The 19,603-nt window shown below is 40.2% G+C and overlaps 2 protein-coding genes across 2 annotated transcripts; both read right to left on the bottom strand.

The window, feature by feature from the left end:
* Positions 1 to 3,188: 3,188 nt before the first annotated feature.
* kcnj15 (potassium inwardly rectifying channel subfamily J member 15) lies at positions 3,189 to 4,211 on the bottom strand. Its single transcript, XM_042431974.1, has one exon. The coding sequence runs from the start codon at positions 4,209 to 4,211 to the stop codon at positions 3,189 to 3,191; it is 1,023 nt and encodes a 340-aa protein (XP_042287908.1).
* Positions 4,212 to 9,971: 5,760 nt separating this feature from the next.
* On the bottom strand, positions 9,972 to 19,271 carry smg8 (SMG8 nonsense mediated mRNA decay factor). The gene is made up of 5 exons (XM_042432051.1): positions 18,582 to 19,271; positions 16,431 to 17,334; positions 15,377 to 15,522; positions 13,455 to 14,339; positions 9,972 to 11,880 (listed from the first exon to the last, which is right to left on the bottom strand). The coding sequence occupies exons 1-5, from the start codon at positions 19,212 to 19,214 to the stop codon at positions 11,668 to 11,670; spliced, it is 2,781 nt and encodes a 926-aa protein (XP_042287985.1). The 5' UTR covers positions 19,215 to 19,271; the 3' UTR covers positions 9,972 to 11,667.
* Between the last annotated feature and the right edge of the window lie 332 nt (positions 19,272 to 19,603).

Below are 19,603 nucleotides of genomic sequence, written 5' to 3'. Positions count from 1 at the left end.
TTCCACAATGTATTGTGCAAAAAGCTTCTTTTTCTTTAAGGTGATTTTCTCATCACTTCTAGCTATATTTATGTATCTGTCTGAGACTTTGTAATTGATTGTGGATGAAAACAGTGACACATTTAATAACCTGCATAGTCTTTCCTTTGGCTCAGTCATGTGTCCTGTAACATACAGTCCTGTGTTTTTGTACTAGAGCATTAAAAATGTCAATGTGTGACATTTTTGAGGTGAAATAAAATGTAGCTCCAGCCAAGATAATAACTTGTTCATTCAATATAATAGTTTGTTCCCACAAAATAAAGAAAGTACAATCTCTGTGAATCTGTATATTTACCTTGTTCATTAATAATTTCCATGACTAATTATAAGGAGGGTTTGCTTTGAGGAATGGATCATCTAAAGTAAATAGAGTATGTGGTTCATAGAGTTAATAATGATATCATTTACTGGTGGCAATCTCCATTTAGTTATACAGAGTTGTATAATATGGTCTTGTCTGACAACAGCTGAGGCCTGTTATATCATTTACAGACTGTAGATGCTCTGACATCAGCACTGCAAATGTCAGATTTATTTTTTTAAGCCAATCGTTTTTAATAAAGTACCTGTTGATCAAAATTTTACCTCTTTGTCAGCGAAAGATCAGTTTTGTTTTGGATTAAAATATTGTTTTGACCAGATACAGTGAGCTGGAGTTCATTTGTTGCCACAACAAAAGCCGACAGCTAGAGACAACTGAGATGGAAGAGCTTGCGGCTGAACCTGTTTTACCCTTCAAACAGCTCTATCCATTCATCTCTCTATTTATTGTCTATTACCACTTATTCCTATGCAGGGTCACTGGTGACTGAGGCCTGTAGCATGCAGTGGGAGACAAAAAGTGAACACAGCACTGTAATTTTTACTAAAGAAATATTTATTTACAAAACAAAACAGCCTTTAAAGTCTTCATTATATACCCCTTCGTGCAAACATAATTACCTATTTGTCAATGTTAATTGTTTAAAACTAAACAAGTAAAAATTACATCTACAAGTTCTGTAACAGTGAAGCACTCGCACCTGTAGATGTGTAGCATAATAACTAACATAGACTCATTGTAGATTCATACTTCTCCACTCCAGGTAAGGAAATCTTCTTTGATCTTTGATCTGAGTTTGAAAATTGTTCATCCAACCAAAATTATCCAACCTTCATTCATCAAAATGCGGTTTACAAACTACTGGTACTGATATTTCTGGTTTGAAGCTGCCAGAAATATATAATTAATTCTGATTATCAGTGTCTTCAAAGGAAAGTCTGATATTTTGTTCACTTTCAGATGAGGAGTCTTTATAACAGTTTCATCTCAGACATACAATGTATTAGCCTAGCTTAGCACAAAGAATGGAAACGGAGGGAAACTGCTAGCCTAATGATACCTTACCACTTTCATTTGCTTTTTGCCAACTGTCCCTTACACTCTGCAAATTGTTTATAACTTGCCACCTATTTCTTACTTATTTTATTTTTACCTTATTTTATTATGTATATATAGATTCTGTGATATTCTGTTATTGTTCCCTGTATGTAGCTTTATATATATTTTAATTGTAATTTTTACACTGCTATATAGCTTTACATTTGATATTCACACAGTTGCCGCAGTTGTTGCAATTTTATTTCATTGCTGTTGTACATGTACAATTATGTAACAAATAAATCTCTTGAATGTTGAGCCTATAAATCTGTCCAAAGTTGAAAAAAAATACACCTTCCATCAAAAAAAGCTGTCTTATTAATTACACATTATATCTTTTATTATTTAATTGTTTCCTGACCAACAACCACTGAACACAACATCTCAAAAGTCCTGCTCCATCCTGCTATGCTAAGCTAAATACATTGTATACGACTCATCTTCCTTCTTTCAAGGGAAAAGTTTGGGAAATATGTTTTTTTCATTCTCTAGTTTTAACTGCAGGTCAGGAAATAATCAGGTACATAATCACCGTAAAACCATGACTTTTTGTTTAAATGTTGGTTTTTGTGGATTAAACAAACAAAAAATAACGTCATTTAGAACGCCTCAGAAGTATTGGTAGGTGGATTTTGTTGTGTTTCCCGCTTTTTTTTGTCTCTAAATTAAGCTAACCGGCTACTAGCTCAGAGTGGTATGAATCTTCTCATTTAAACTCTCATTTCCACCTTTGTCATTATTTGGCACAAAATCTAAATTATTCTCAGACTAAAAAGCATTTAGACCTTTAGGGGACACCAAAACCTTCCATTAAAACTCAAACAATTGAATTTTATTTACGGTTATCAGTCTGGGTGATCCCACCTTTAAGTGTTAGTACATTAATCCCACGTGAAAAAATTGTTCCATTTTTGTTCGCCGGCTGTATTTGTTTTGTCCCCCCTTTGTTCCAATATAAATAAATGCGCTTCGTTTGCACTAAATCTTGACTGCACTGCTCAGCAGAACTTTATTGAGGCACAGAGAACAGATCATTTTTTTTGCTGTAACTTGTGATTAATGTCCCATGTCCTCTTGTATGTTGTGTTTGTGTTTTTTCCCCTCAAAGGACAATAAAGATCTGATTTGAACTGAACTAAAGATGGGGCTTCCATCATCCATTTCTGGTGTATTCTGGTGTACTTAATTAAATAAAAACATATTCAAATTCATGATGAAATGATTATATGAATATATAAAATGAAAAGCCAAAATTCAATTTCATGTGAGGTTTTTAAGTCTGTTGGTAAATTTGATTCACAAAAACAGAAAGTCATTGTATTATTATGAAAAATAAGAAAAATCTTCATAGCAACAGCACAAACTACATTTGTACAACCTGGTATTTTATCAGTCCGCATTCTTGCTGTAACCCAGCCGTTGCTTTTAATTACCTTTTATTGTCTTATCCATATGTTCTGGTTTTATTGGTTTATTTTTTTGTTTGTTTCTTATCTGTTTTTATTGATCTTTTATTTGACTTTGTCCTTATGTTCTGACATTTCCATTTAAAGCACTTTAAGCTGCAATCTTTGTATGAAATGTGCTATACAAATAAAGTTATTATTAAAAATAGGGCCATATGATATAAAAATGTCAAACATTTTAATAATAATGTTTGAATTAGGGCCTATCTAACATATATCAAAGTCACATCAAACATTGACATTAATGACACATTTATCCTCTATTCTTTTTTATAATCATTTTCCAGTTTTAGCTTCTCTGTGTTGTTGCTGAGGAACGCTGCGTCGTTGCTCACTTGCACCTTGTCAAAGAAGTTGAAATCTGCCACATAACGGCCACTTGCGGTGCTGAACAGCACCGGCTTGAACTCATAACCCCAGAGGATCTCCTTAGGAATGTAAGAGGTGCGGCTCTGACATGTGGCCGCAGTCGACTCCATGGTGGCATTGAGGGTCACCAGTAGCTCAAACTCACGTGTGTGAAGGTTTTCCGCGTTCAGTCCTGCCAGCGGGCTATGTTCATCCAGGACGTGGTAGAAGGTGAGCGGGAGGATGAGGAAGGGACATTCTCCACTGGAGTCAATGCAGAAATTAACAGAGCTCTGGTGGATCTGGGTCTTCTCGCCCTCCGCAGTCACATTGGAGTGAAGGAGCTTTCCTGTGAGCTGACACTGGATCAGAAGACTCTTCCTCATGTTTGCCACCCTCAGCATCAGACACAGCTTGCCTTGGCGCCAGCAGATCACCGCAGACTGGCTGAACTTGATGGTCTCTGCTCGCTTCTTGGGACGAGCCAGTTTGGCCAGAAAGGCGCCAGTGACAAAGATCTCAGCCAGGCCGGTGATGACGAGCTGAGCCACCAGAGTGAAGATAGCCAGTGGACACTCCTCGGAGATATAACGAAAACCATAGCCAATGGTGGTCTGTGACTCCAGGGAGAACAGGAAGGCTCCAGTGAGTGTATCCACGTTCACCACACAGGGTGTGTGGTTGGAATTCAGACCACCCTCAAAGTCTCCATTGCCCATGCCAATGAAGTAAAAGATGACGCCAAAGATGAACCAAGTCATGACAAAGGTGGAGGCAAACAGAGTGAGTTTGTAGCGCCATTTCATGTCCACCACAGTGGTCCAGATGTCATGCAGGTACAGCTTGACCATGCCTTCCACGTTGACAATCCGCACATTGTTGTGGCCGTCTTTGGACACAATCCTTCGCTGGACGCCTGCCTTCCTGATGGCCATGTTGCTCCTGGTCAATTAAAACTGACAGTGACGTCTGAGCTTTTAGTTTGGCATTCCCAGTGGAAGGACTGACAAAAGACCAAAAAAGATATAATTAATATTTCAGCTGGAGTTATATGAATTTCACATTAAACATATAAAACAATATTAACACAAAAATATCATTTAAGGTGTCAGCTCATCCAAATTACAAAACAAAAAACAATTTATCACTTGCCTCTTGTAGTATCTAGCCACACAGATAGTTTAGATTTTATTTGTCCAGTTTCTGAGATTTCTGTCTCCACCCCGTCTCGACAATAGAGATCAATGTAATTTAATATCTGGTGCTCAAAGTCCTGACCTATCAATTTGAAAAACCCAACAGCTACTTGTCTTTCCAGAAACAGTTTCTTCATGTTTACAGACAACGCTGTGAACAGGTTTCACTGAAACTACTAACCAACTACCAATAAAATAGCCTCAGAGTCAAAAGGCAAACTTCTAATGAGTTTTTCCAAATGTAATTTTTCATTGCTGTGATCAACACAAATAATATTTCTTTCACTTCAGATGTATTTGGGCGGTTATTTGTTCCGCAGATGTATCTTAAAACCTGGACACAGAACCAACAACCATCTGTGTGGCTTGATACGACAATAAATAAGAAAAATTACAGTCAGATCTGTTGGTTAAGGGGCTTATTGTTCAAAGGCACCTCAGTGGTAGTAATGACTTGAGGGAGAGAAAGCAAGAGCTGCTTGAGAGCGAATTAGTGCTGTTCCGGTGTCAAAATATTCCTGTAACATTGCTGAAAAATAGTGTTTTAGATTTTGGAATAATGTATGAAAACCAACTTGCAGAGACTAGAAACTTCCTTGAGATAGATATAGACCAAACTGAGCACAGTGAACATTATCGCTGCTTTTTTTGTTGTTGTTAAAGTTACATTACTGCAATTTGATATGAAAAATCTACACAACATTACCATTCATAAGTTTAAAAAATCACAGGATAACAGTAGGCCTAAAAACAGAAATGGATTTTATAAGAAACCCCTTTAAAGTTGCTTTTTACACTAGAAATAAATTGGACATCAATGGCTGCCTGTAGAATAGTTCCAAAGAAAAAAGTCCATTCCTGCACACACTTATCACTTCTGCATTGATTTATTAAAAAGAGTTGACGTTTTGGTCACAAGGACCGTCTTAAGAAAAGGTTATTGTGACTGAAATGTTGACTCTTTCTTATAAATCAATGCAGAGGTGATAAGTGTGTGCGGGAATAGACTTTTTCCTTTGGAATTGGATCTTCGGGGGAATTGATTCCCTGCACCACAAAAGAGACAAAACAAGTGTTGTATGTGTTGCTTTCTACTCTGCCTGTAGAATAGGAAAAAGCAAAAAAACACGGGTAGAAGTACTCAAATACTAAATGTAACATTACCACAATAATAATAATAATAAAAAAACTTAATTACAAGTAAAAATCTCCAATTTTTCCTAAAGTAAAAGTAAACAAATATTAACATTCAAAAGTACAGAAGGTTCCTTTAATAAGTTAAATTAGTGATGTGTTAAACTGTAAGGAGCATTTTTAAAGCTGGAGCTGGTCTAGAGCCTGATCCAACTACTTCATTATACTGTAGTATATGAGTTTTACATACAGTAATGCCTCATATAGTTACACGTTAAAATCCTTTAATTAATTAACATCTGAAGTTCTCATGCTTTTATACAGGCTGAGAAAAGACTCTCACCTCTTTCACATTTGAATACATCTTCTTCATTGACAAAATGTTGACACAGGAGATTCTCCACAATCTATATAGTATTTATCTATATATTTTAAAGTTAAGTAAGTAAGTTAAATATAAGTAAAATGTTTTAATCTCAAATGTACCGCAGTGAAAGTACAAATTCTGTTACTTAAGTACAGCTGGATATGAGTATATGTATATAGTTGCACCCTTGAGGTTAGGTGTACAAAAATGTTGGTATATTCCTCTAAAGTTGATCATCAAGATTTGTCCTCTGAAGGGGACAAAAAGTAGGGCAGAGCAACAAAATAAGATAAAAAAAACTATAAAATCACATCATAACAAATAAAAATCAACAGACTTATGAATAAAATACTTTTACAAAACTCAATTCAGTGTCTACATAACACACTGATATTACAGATTTCTGTTTCTTCTCACTGTTAATATGACTTATCTTAATTATCTTAAGTTGAACGTTAACCTTGTAGTAAACCATTGCAGGAGCACAAGAACACTTGCTGTAACTTTAAATAATCATTGATTCCCTGATAAATCTGACAAGTGTAGTGTACTCACGCCGTTGTGCTTGCCTTGTTGAACAGTCTCAGGTGTTTGCCTTCACTTGTCTCGGGGTCACACGCACACAATCGGTAAGATGAAGCTGCCGGAGAACATCTAGTTCAGTGTCTTCTTTCTGCTATTGTCCCTGTGTTGTGAGCACTGAACTTTGGCACAGTGGTATCCAGCGTAGAACAGAGATGAGAGACAAAGCCGAGCTGTAAACTCTGCTCTACATGTGGGTTGGCTTTTATCCCCCCCTCCCGCCTCCCCTACCTGTCCACAGGTGGGAACAACAACACTGAACCTTTAAGTTTGTTATGCTCCTTTTATGGTTGTTGCTGCTTTACACACACACCAAGATTTACTGCTTCCAGTGCCTAATAAGGGTTCTCTGAAGGGCATTATGGACTATTGCAACACTCTTGGTGTCAGTATAAATGCATGCTGGTCTGAATTTAGGTCTTATGCTGTAACTGAAACTAGAAATGATTTTTTTTTTTAATTATTTTAAGGAAAATGCATGTTTAAGTATTTGGATCTCTTGAAATGTCTTTGTGTGGCAGTAATAGCTGAAGTTCAAGGTATCAAAGGAAACAAATTTGAAGCACTGAAAGAAGTTGAGGTGGAAGTAGAAAATTAAGTTGAATTTTCTGTTTATGTGGGTGTTCAGACTCAAAAATGCAGTGGGTTGTGTTGTTGGGAGTGTGTTGCTTCGGGTACTGGTCCATCCATGAGTTTGAAGGCTTATCAGACACCAAAACACTGCACAGTGGTTTATAATATTAAGAGGAGGGATTTATAATTACAATTAAAAAATATTTATAACTGTGGAAAGTTATCATGTTGGAAATAATTGTATCTTTGCTCCCAGCAATCAACAGGTAAATAGTAGAAATTACTAGTCACTCTGCTGATTCGAATTACTTCAATCAATTTAGTTAAAAGATTTGTAGTCACTGACCATGCCGTTCATTCACTTTTTTCCCTAAGCTGAGCAGTTTCGTCATCGTTCAAATGGTCCGAGACCCACTGCTGATCCTGACTGTCACGTGGCATTAGTGTACTAACACTTAAACTTCAAGGGTTGTAAGACAACTGTAGATCATAGCACATTGTTAGTAAAGTAGTAGAATCGCCAACAGCCATGTTAAGCTGACCGTCTGGCAACAGGCAGAGGACATGGGACAAAGTAATTAATATCAATAAGTGTCATATTAAGTGTAGTCAGTGAAAGGAATTGAAGTGTCAACTTAAGTCTAAGAGCTAAGAGGAGTTTGGAAAGGTCAGATGAAGAGCTGAAAGCAGCACTGTCATTAAAAATGTAATAATCAGTTTAATTAGTTGACGTGTAGTCGATAAAAACAGTTCAAACTGTCAGCTGAAGATTAAGAAATGAATGGAAGTGTTTCTTTAAGTCTCGACCAGTGGTTGTTCAACTTTATGACCTTGAATCACACTCCTTAGCTTTGTTATTAACCTTGTTGTTATAACCCACATTCCCGAACACTAAGTGTGTATGTGTGTGTGTGTGTGTGTGTGTGTGTCACTAAGGTTTTAGATAAACAGCTGATTTCCTTGTTCCTTACAGGATCAAGAGTGCGATCGGTAATGTAAAAATGCAGGTGGCATTGAGCGACAGAACGTATGTTACACATTGATCTCTGTTTCTATCGTCCAGCAGTAAAGTTAACTCAGCCTGTTGATCTTAATCATCTGTAACATTCACATCACAAATGAAAAATTCAGAAGCAACATGAGAAAAAGAGTCTTAACAAGCTGGATGCAACAACTTCTCATTTTCTCTAGGGATGTAAGGCAAAATACCAGAGAATAAAAGCAGACTAAAGAAAAATCAATATCAGTATTTGTAGTAATTTTTCTGCCTGGTAGGTGGAATCATGGACAGATTATGAGACAATTGCCCCCCGTGCACAAACTTGTAAAACGCCTCCCACCACTCCTACATAGGAGCGAGACACCCAGAATAAAAAAGACACAAAACAACAAAAAACAACTTGACATTTTGCAGGTGAAGCAGAACACAAAACTGCACTTGAACTTCAGTATTTAGTTCACACTGGATATGATAAGAGGCTGTTTGACTCTTGTTCAAAGCTCCACTGACACTATTCTGCACAGAAATTATATACAACAGCACGCTATAAAATATTAAAGGAAACAATCACAGAAAGCTTGAGATGCATCTGATTTAAATGGTTTTCTCATTTGACTGTATAGAAAAGAATGAATTAATGAAATGTTACCATAGTCTCAGTATGCTGCACAGCTGTAATGTGAAGGGGAGAAAAAAATCAAATTCTTGACTGGATTTGGTTGTAAATCATCATCGCAAATACTCAATATTAAAAGACTCAGATAAGCCCTCCACTGATTTTTTTCAGAGTAAAGGTTAATTTGTTTTACCCAGCATAAAACATCTTGCTGTGTATTTTTTCTGTTTCTTTGTTTCTGGGCATCAACTTTTGGGCGGTGGGTGTGTTGCCCCCAGCCAATAACAGCGTGCAGGGTGTGAGGTCGGGACTCATAGTGTAGCAACTGTCTCCATCTCCTCTGCTCTGCTCTGCTCTCTGTCTCTCTGTGTGTCTGCTTGACCGAGGGGGGGGGGGGGGGGGCTGAGCTACACACACACACAGAGCAGAGAGGCCACAGCAGACAAGCTCTGCATGTTTGTGTGGAGGTGTGGGTGTGTTTATTTATGCTTTAGAACATAACCACTGTGAGACAATCAGAAAATAATGTTTTATTTATCTAATTCACTGCTTTGTTCTCGCTTCTCGCTCGACCACCGCTGCTCTCTCTCTCTGTCTTGCTCCGGGAGGAGGGGCCAACTCTGAATGCTGTGTGTTTACAAAACACCAACCAACAAATCCTGCATAGTACATCTTTAAATGGGTCTAACCCTAACCCTTATCCTCCACTTGGGAATGATGGGCAGGTTTAAACAAAATGAGTCCGACTCCATCTAGTGGAAGAAAAGTAAAATGCAATGCATGTAAAAATCTACCTGAAACATGAGGCTTTTCTCTATTTCAGAGGATTTACTTCTAAGATTTCCTTTGTTTTGAACTTTCTCTCTTTATTTTAATTTAGATGAATAAAACTCTTTTGTACTCTATAGTGTTAGTCTTCTTTGTACTGATGCCTTTTTATTCTTATTTACATTTCAACACCAACCTACTGAGATGACTTGTTTGTAACAAGGTATGAACTACTGTAGGAAACAATGTCAGGGAGAGATTCAGCACCATTTTTGAGCAACCTTATGTACAAAGTTTGGCATCTTTAAGAAGAGTTTCTGAATAATTTCCTCAACAGTATCGTAATGTTAAGTTATATGAAGTGAAGATGATAGAGGAACAGAAATGATTGCTCTGATTGTTAGTTCATTTATATAGATTTTACTTGTAAAGTTATAAATAATATTTGACACAAAATCACCAACAGTTATTTTTATTTATAGAAAAACGAGAACATGTTCTACTCCAGCTCCCAGTGTATTCAGTATGTTTAAGTAGTGATCAATGTTGCAGTAGGATGTGGATCAATGATGTGAGTGTCATGATAATATTGTGCCTTCATGCACATGATACAAAATACATAAGTTCAAACTAGTTATTGACTGTCGCCTTCTGCTTTAATGGCAGCAAAGTTCACTGTTGCTGACATTTCTTTCTCACTCTGGCTGCTCGGACTTCACCTTATAAAATGTGAAAACAACATATGCAAAGTTGTGACACAAGATACAAGACTGAAAGGCCAGAGGCGTTTACACACAGGCCTGACTCAAGTTTAGTATAGGTGGGACATGAGTCGAATTATCAAAATTATGAGAAGGTCATAATTCCTCAAATGCGCCAAAACCATGACTTGAGGGAGTCGCACCCATATATCGAACATTTCCACCAACACGAGGACCAGGAAAGAGAAAAAAGAAAGGAAACATACATGGTCATTGAACAAACTGCTTCTTGTGCCACCCACCATCTTTAACCCGTCTTCCAGTGAGTCTACTGTTCTGTGTAACTGTTTAACTTACATTCAGCAAATGGACATGGCCTTAGATGAAAACTCTTAATGAACACATAAACACACTCCAAACATAACCTGACAATCATTTACATACCCGATGAAACTAATTAATCTCATCATTGTCTTGAGACACAACCTCACAAGTCTACAGTCATGTAGCCAAATGCTAATGTCAGTCTGCTAACATGCTCATAATTTGAATATGCTGATGATTAGCAGGTACAATGTTTATCACGGTCACCATCTTAGTTTAGTGTGTAAGCAAACATTTGCTTATGAGCACTAAACACAAAGTACAGCTGACGGTGGTGTAAATGCAAATACAATTTCTTGGCAATCGTTGAGATATTTCAGTCTGGATGACAGTGGTGGACTGACCAACATCGGCATTCCTAGATCCACGTCACTAACAAGTTGCAGCTGGCACACTGAAGTTTTTCTTTGCTTTGCACTGACATTGTCAGCATGTTGTCTTCTGCTTGTGGAGTAGATGGAAAAATGGACAAATGGATGAAATCACTGCCTGGCTAGAGCCAGACAGCTCTTTCTCTCACCAACTTCCTCTGACACAGATTTAACCTGATCAATCTATCAGTTGCTGACAAGGGATCACAAGAACCAACAGTCAGACACAGATGCTTAACGACGTCCCAGCAGAGCCTGAACCAGGATCTTAACAGTCTGTTAGAGGCTATGATGTTCATTTCGCCCTTCAGTCAGATTTGGAGAATTAGAACAAAAGCCATACTGATGATTTTGCTATTCTCAGAGTTACAACTGTAAAGTTTAACCTCAGGATGGTTTGCTGTTCTGGGAAACATGAACGTGTTCAGTAAACAGACAGAGAGGTCAGGAGCTCATCAAAATCAATAGGATTCAGTCTATGGGGACCATGTTTGTCCATGTACAGCCATTCGTTTCTAACACACTTGGGGAAATTCTGACCTGACATTGTAGAGAGACGAGATGTCTGGGGGGGGTCATGGACTGACCCTGCCAGCAGCAAGGCAACAAAAAACAACATTTTCTCAGCCTGTGTCAGGAGATGTAAATAAATACGACTGAGTCCGGGAAAGTGAAGTCCTTTATAAAAAGGATTAAGGTTCATTGTGGAGGAGGGTTTGCGGTCGTGGCCTTCAGGATGCCTCGCAGCACCTTGTAGTTGTTGAGGGGCTGATTCTCCTTGGGGGGGTAACAGGGGCCGCGATCTGTCAAGTAGGAATAAGGGAACCGCAGCACCCAGAGACCATCAGGAGGCAACACTAAATCTGTCTGCTCTGGATGGAAAACTGGGCAGGGAGGAGGACCAGGCTGGACCTGAAAATAAAAAACAAACGTCACAGACATCACTGATGATACCAACCAGTTCAGATACCGTTATGAGCCCACAGTTCACACTGAATTTAGGCCATTAGCTACTGTTTTCCTTTTCATTCATATTTATTAATTTATTTGTAATTTGGGTAAAGAGACCCTTTAAATAAGTTTAGGGGAACAAGATTAAACTTTGTGAAGTACTTTGTGAAGTTTTTCAACCTCCAACAATAAGTAGGGGCAGCTTGTTTGTAACCTGAGACGCCAAACCCAGGGCAAAAAACACAGTGGCACCACTTGCTGCTGTGAGTGCAGCATAAATATTAAAGGTGACACAGATAAGCATTACATTTTTATTAACTCAGATCGTCTTTCATCTGTTTTTTTGTTTTTAGACAGTCAGATGACCCTGTGACACTGTTGTTTACAGAGATTTTAGTAAGAAAATCAACCTTGAACTATAAAAGTGATGGTGCTAAACTCATCGCATCCAGATCATTTTTCCTTCCCATGATTTCACTGTATAAACTTGCTGACCTGTTTGTAGAGTTGTCTACAATAAGATCCCAGTGCCATATCAGAAAATTTAAATAATTAATGAAGTTATCGCTGCTGTGCCATATGCATAAATTGCACACAGCCCCTCTATCAGTATCACACCTATTGATCCTGTTGCTGTGAGCTACTCATGGAAATCGATGAAACATACATTTGTTCGGTCAGCGTGAGACAAGAGTCTGAAAGTGGATGTTTCATGCCAAATGAACATTGGCAACACTGTGATACTGAAGGAGACGTAGCTGAGCTCCGCTGGGCTCAGGCCCAGTTTAACATCTTGTTTTAAATGATGAAATAAGGCCAACAACATTACCGTCTCCAACAAATAGCACTAAAGATAGATGTAAAATAAATGTAAAAACTCCCCTGAGGTTTCCACTGCAATCTATAGAGACTCATTACTGCTGAAATTATGAGGCAGTCATACATAATTAACTAAATTGCTGACTATTTTAGTTTCTCTGTTTGACTTTGCAATACTTGCAACTCAAAAAGAAACAAGGCAAACTTGATGAATTGTGGAATAAAGTGATCAAATTTATAACCCAGAGCGAGCAGACTTTATACAGACTAAACTAACGTTTCATGCTTCGTTCCTCTTCATGAATAGCAGTAATATAAGCTACCCTGGCTCTAATGTTTATAGTTGCATTTCTAACAGTGAGTGTAGAATGAGCAAGTGTAAGAAAGTTAAAAGTGAAAATTGGTGACGGAATGAAGTAGAAGTGCACAACTGTATATGTTGCACACACACATGGGTGCGTGGGTGAGTAGTATGTGAATAGATTGATAGATATAAACACTTGTATATGCAACTACTGCTCTGTTTTTAATTCTTGTGCATGTTTATATATAAAAAAACTGGACATGGGCTTTTTGTAGAAATATCCCAAATGTTTGTATATTCTTTGACCTTGTATTTTCCAAATAACAACACAATAAAGAAGAAATACTTGCAACTATTGTTTTTAGTCTTGGATAAAGCAGTCATGGAAGTGGAGTCAGTTTCAGCTGCTTACCTGAGGGTTGAGTGTAACCTCCAGCTGGGCGTCAGGCACCACAATAAAAAGGCGAGTCAGCTGGGCGAAGTGAGCCTTCAGGCCGCGGCCCTGGGAAGGGGAGGGGATGTACAGCGGCATGTCTGTGTTTAGCACCCTGGTAGCAGGATCCTTGGCACCCCCCGGCCCCAGCACCTTCACTATTTTATCAGGCCCGGAGCTAATGAAGCGTCGTCCTCTGCTGTCTTCATACTCAAAGCCCACAAAGACCCGAGCCATGTCGTCCCTCCTGCGACTCCTGCCAAGTCCTCCGGTGCTCCCTCGCTTTCCCACGAGGCTCTTGTTGGGGGCTGGCCATGAGGAGGTGCCTCCATCCAGAGGCTCCACCAGTCCCGTATCCTCCTCTGACCGAGAGCGGATCACCAAGTCCCACGGCAAGAGGAAGGAAGAACCGGGTAGGAAGCCTGGCTGCTCCAGACCAGTGTGGCAGTTGTATGACTTGGCTGGGCCCAGTTTGACCAGCGACCAGCTGGAGAACTTAGGTAGCAGGCCCTTGGGGCAGCCAGAGTGCACCATACCAGGCAGGTACTCCACAGTGGAAGGCTGGCGGTCGACGAGACTTGGCCTCTTTTGCTGGACTTGAGTTTCTGTTCCGTCCCCGTCCCCATAAGGCCCCAGGCTGTCAGTGGACTGGCCGAGACTGAGAGCCAGGCTGAGGCTGGTGTCTCCAGGTGTGTGGCTCTGGGCAGTGCTTGGCTCCTTCAGCCTCTCTGCCTCACCAGAGCCTGACGCCTCAGATGGGAGTCGCTGGGCTTGGTTGCAGGCCGGGGCTGGGTCAGGAGTGCTGGGCTGGAACACAGGGAATTCAATCCTCTCCAGCTTCCCGCAGCATTTCTCCTCCAGCATCTGTTCAGGAAGAGCGCTGTTACAGAACATGTGTAACAGAAATAGTTTACCTGTGGAAAAACGAATACCTGTATGGGCTCAACTATAAGATGACCCGATTATTGACTTTTTGAAGACACACTTGTTCTGTTGGGAAAGTTTCCCTGAGATACTATTGGAGAGGAGGAAAAGAGTCCTCATTTGTGAAGCCTTTTCTTTTCTATCGTAAAAATGAAATAATACGATTAAAGCAGAACATAAAACCCACATTTATGTAATGTTGGCTTGTCCATCAGTCACATAATCACACTCACTCCTGTCAGGCTCCTGGAAGCGTTCTAAATTATTTTCTATTATTTTCTTATTTTTCAGACTGTCTGTTTGCCTTTTTGAGTTTCTGGTCATCTGTGACAGCACTAATTCATTTCGTCAGAAGACGCTTTCAACTGGTTTTCACTTGTCATGAATTTATTTCCTCCGTGGCAGAAAAACACAAGCCTTCAGAAACTCCTGCAGGTTTAATTGGGCTAACAAAACACTTTTAGGTTTAACTGACTCTAAAAGACACACTATAAACAACGTAAGACGACCCAAACTTATTCAAATGCCACTTTAAGAATAAAAATCATCTTTTATTCGGGCAAATATGGAATTGACAGTATACATGTGACAGTATACACCGAAATTGCCAGAGATGTTTCTATTCTGTTTATAACATGGTAACCAGCCCTTTAATGTCTGTGGATGTATCAGACCATTGTCAGAGTCCTTTTATGGAAATACTGGATTTACATGATATTTGCATTGATGAGGTACCTGGATTTGTATCATGTATCAAATTAATATACTGAAGCTCTCTATAGACAAAGAAAAGAGTGCCAGAAATACACTTCGTCATGAAGAAATGGCTGCTTTGACTGACAGGTGATCTCCAGGAAGTGCAGTGCAGAAAGCACCAGAAATGACAAACTAGAAGTGACAGTTCAGCACCGTCAGAGCTGCACATGTGATGTCTGACAACCTGTTGAGAGAGGAGAGTGGTGTGTGTGACCGTTCACCTGGTAGAAGTCATAGTTGGCGGCCTGGATGTCAAACGGATCCTCACGAGGAGCCTGTTTCCTCCCACAGTTACAGGAGCTGGTGGAGCGCCCCCTGCTGTTGTGGTTCAGGATGGGAGGGTTGCGATCCACGTCTGGCTTCTCTCCTACAGAAATGAATGTCAGATTTTGTGTGTCTGTGTCACTGGTTTTATCCTCATTCCATTTGAATATATGTAAATATATATCCGAAGGGAAACATGCAAGTACACATAGAGAACCTGTGTATGTTTGTAAGAGATGTTGCTGTTACATTATGTTGTGTTTTGTGTTTATTTGAATGAGAAAGTGGTACGATGATCAACTTTCCAGCAGAATGTTACATCCATCAAGGTTATTTGTTTCCCACTACTGTGTTTCACTCAGTGGATGTTTGTCTGAGGCTGACTGAAATGTCGCTGTTAATTAGGGCTGCAACTAACAATTATTTTCATTATTGATTAATCTGTCAGTTTTGGTTGTTGTGGTCTATAAAATATCAGAAAATGGTAAAAAAAATGTTGTTCACTGCTTCCCAAAGCAAGATGATGTCCTCAAATGTCTTGTTTTATCCCAAACAACAGTCCAAAGATATTTAGTTTACTGTCAAAGGACTAAAGAAACCAGAAAATATTCACATTTGAGAAGCTGGAATCAGATAATTTGGGAATTTTTTCTTAAGAACTGACTCCAAATGATTAATTGTTTATCAAGATAGTTGCTGATTAATTTAAAAGTTGACAACTAATCCATTAATCAATTAATTGTTGCAGCTTTAGACTGGACGGCCTGCATATAAATAAAAAATGACTCAAAATGATTATTTGATTATCAAAATAGTTGACGATTAGTTTTCAGTTAATTGACTGATTAATTGACTAATTGTTGCAGCTTTACTGTTAAAAGAAACTACATGGACGATTTTAGTGTGCAGATACTCAGAATATGTTCTTTTGTATTTCTTTTTACATATCATTACATATTATATTGACCAGATGCAGTTCAGCAGAGGAAAAGACAGTAGTAGAGTGTTCACCTGGCTGAGGCAGTAGGTGGAACTTGTGAACACAGTGTTGGTCAGTGAGGCTTCGCTCCTCACAGAGCTGGTGGCCGTTGCTCCAGAACTTGTAGCAGTCCTCATGAACCTGCAGGGCGTAGCGCTGGAAAGCCACACCACGGGCATGCTGGCTGTACACTCGCAGTGCCTGCGCCAGCTGGTTTTTGTGCACCGTTGTGGTGTAATTATGGGGAAGGTTGGACTGGTAAGCGCTGTGAGCCAGTGGCAGAGCTTTCTGGCACCTGTTCTCAGAGAACTTTGTGTCGGCATCGAGAAAGCCCTCCAAAACCTTCAGCTGGCTTTGCACTTTGGTGGCTAGCTCAGATATTTCTTCCTCTGTGTTGCTAATTAGGACTTGGTGAAGTCTGGATGCGACCTGAACCCATTTGGAGTAGGTCGGCAGCTCAAAGTGTGAAGGTTGTGGGTTGCGGCCGACGCTGTCATCAAAGCCTTTCTTGGTCAGCACCAGCTCCACGTGCTGCCAGAGGAATTCCTTCAAGCTGCAGTCCACCAGCTGACTGCCCATAGACATGCTGCCTGTGTCTCCAATGTAGCTGGGCTGCCGAACTGAACGTCGCATCTGCTGATAACGCCTCGGTCCTGCCACTGACGTGCTGGAGTCTTGGTCACACAGGATGCAGTTGGATCGCAGCTGGCCAAGCAAGGCCCCCACAGGATCCTCGTCTACCGCTGGGATCACGTAAACAAATGCTTGGTTGGCCGGCACGGTGAACAAGCAGTTGCTGCTTTGGTTGGTCAGGACTCGGCTTTTACGGAAGATGCGATAAATTTGGTCCTCCAGGGCGTGCTGCAGCCTCCTCCTGGGAGAGTGCTTTTTGGGCTTGTCAGGGTTTCCTCCAGACTCTGAACTGTTTGCAGAGACCTTCAGAGTAACAAACAGAAAAGAGGTTAATATGAAACTTGCTGACTATTGTGTGACTGCTTAATGCAAACAGTGCTGTTGATGTAATAAATCTTAAAGCACATTCAGGGCTGTGACTCACAGTAAGTGACAAAATTAAATCAGTTACAAAATATAATCACATATTCTTGCCTGTTGGCTCTGTTTAATTCTTATACACATATCATATATATTTTTTCATTGCCATGTCACATCACAAGCAGGACAACATTCAGACAGTATGAGGCACTGAGGAAAAGAGTGTAAGACATCATCTCACCTCAGGAACAGCACATATCATGAGACTGTTATAATACCTGAACTCTGACCCCACAAGCACTTGTAGTAGCAGAGCAAGCATTAGCCAACAAGCACTTCAAAAGTATGTAAGTAACAGCACAAAGCACTTACAAGACTCCCCCCCCCCCCCCACCCACACACACACACACACACACACACACACACACACACACACACACACACAAGATGATAGTATGTAGGAAATCATTATATTATGTATGTTTGAATGTATAAATGTGATAACTTTTTTGCTGTTCTTGTTTTATCTAATTAATGTGTGTTTTTTCTCTGTTTTTAAGATGCACTGAGGCAAATTTCTATCAACTGTGTTGACATGGCAATAAAGTATTTCATTAAACTATATTTAATATGCAGTAGTGTTACCTACATATACACATACAGTACCAGTGGGATTACAGTGAGAAAAACCTCTTTTAATGTCTGTATGGCCACCTGACTGTTGTTTTAAGACAGACTTGAAAAATTGTGCAGTGGTTCTCAACTTTTTTTTGGTGTCACAGACCTCCAAATTGATACACATCAGACCACGGACCTGTATTTGATAAGATGAAGTCTAAAGGATCCCCATCTGATAAGATTTAGTTAATCCATAACTGTCTATACTGTAGACTGGTGGTTCAATAGTGAAGAGAGTGAAAACTATGAACAGAAGAGTCATTCTTATACATTCTCTCATTGGGCTAACTTCTAGTCAATGAAATAATAGTGAAATTAAAATATTCCTCATTTTTCTGGGGACCCCTGGAACTGCTGCCTTAAAGGTCCTCATAGTTTAGTCATTGAACACAGTGAATCTGTGGGCTTTGGGGTACCTAAATGTCTGGGGTCACAGTCAAAAGGGTAGAAAATATGAACACTTGCTCATATATTTTTATGTAAATATTTCAGGACATTATTGGAAACACAACCTTCAGAGTGCCGTTCATCTGGAAGACGAAGAGCAGGCGCGGAGGGCAGGGCCGACAGTTCAGCTTCCACTCTTTGGACACCGGGCAGTCTTTAATGGCAGCTCGGATCAGAGGCAGGACCTTCTGCCGGAGGGCGTCCAGGGCTCTGAACAGCCGGTCGTAGCTCACGTCAAAGGTCTGGTTGGGATGGACGAGCAGGAGGACGTGGCACACCGAGAACATGTAGAGCAGGTGGAGGCAGTGCTGTCTGTCAAGGCCTTTCCAGAAGTCGTGGGCGTCGGAGTGGCCGGTGCCAGCGCTCAGAGACCGGCAGGCCCGCAGCAGCTGACGGCTGTCGCACACGGAGGAGAGCAGCAGGTACAGCACCCGGTCCTCCTGGCTGTACAGAGCCTGGATGTGGCTGCTGCAGTCCGCGGTGCCGCCGTCCTCTTCCGGTGCTCCGAACAGAGAGAAGATGTGTTTGTCCGCCAGACTGTTGATGAGAGACTCCTTCAGCGGGCCGGCCTGCATGTTGCTCTTACCGAAAATACCGACGACACACAGGCCGTCGTCCCGGTACGCAGCGTCCTCCTGGAGGTCCGCCTGCAGCAGAGTCCCCACACTCACAGGGAGAGCCATGTTTGCTTCCTTCATGGTGAAAAATCAGCGGAATAAAAACAACGACGCACCAGTTTCCTGGTCCGCAAACTAAAATGTCCGTGTAGATACAACATTTACTTTCACTCAGTGATGGAAGAAGTATTCTCATCCTTCACTTTATGAGAGGTTCACAATTTTTCAAGTCTGTCTTAAAACATCAGTCAGGTGCCCAAATGAACATTGAAACATGTTTTTCTTGCTGTAATAATTCCTCCTGTTCATACTGACCATTAGAGGATCCCTTCATAATGTACTTACAATGTAAGTGATGGGGGACAAAATCCACAAGTCTCCTTCTGTGCAAAAATGGATTTAAAAGTTTTTTTCTGAAGCTGCTGTGAAGCTTCAGCCGTCCACATTAGTCAAATCAAGTATATATCTTT

The sequence above is a fragment of the Thunnus maccoyii genome, chromosome 13, assembly GCF_910596095.1.
Source record: "Thunnus maccoyii chromosome 13, fThuMac1.1, whole genome shotgun sequence".
In the NCBI taxonomy this organism is placed as follows: Eukaryota; Metazoa; Chordata; class Actinopteri; order Scombriformes; family Scombridae; genus Thunnus; species Thunnus maccoyii.
The sequence above is the reverse complement of the archived record's forward strand: the minus strand, read 5'-3'. Positions and strand labels throughout refer to the sequence as shown.

Coding starts and splice junctions, on each gene's coding strand:
- smg8 (XM_042432051.1), bottom strand. CDS start 19,214: ATGAAGGAAGCAAACATGGCTCTCCCTGTGAGTGTGGGGACTCTGCTG. Junction 14,340..15,376: donor CCAACTATGACTTCTACCAG/GTGAACGGTCAC, acceptor CTTCCTGAACAG/ATGCTGGAGGAGAAATGCTG. Junction 11,881..13,454: donor AGGTTACACTCAACCCTCAG/GTAAGCAGCTGA, acceptor TTTTATTTTCAG/GTCCAGCCTGGTCCTCCTCC.
- kcnj15 (XM_042431974.1), bottom strand. CDS start 4,211: ATGGCCATCAGGAAGGCAGGCGTCCAGCGAAGGATTGTGTCCAAAGAC.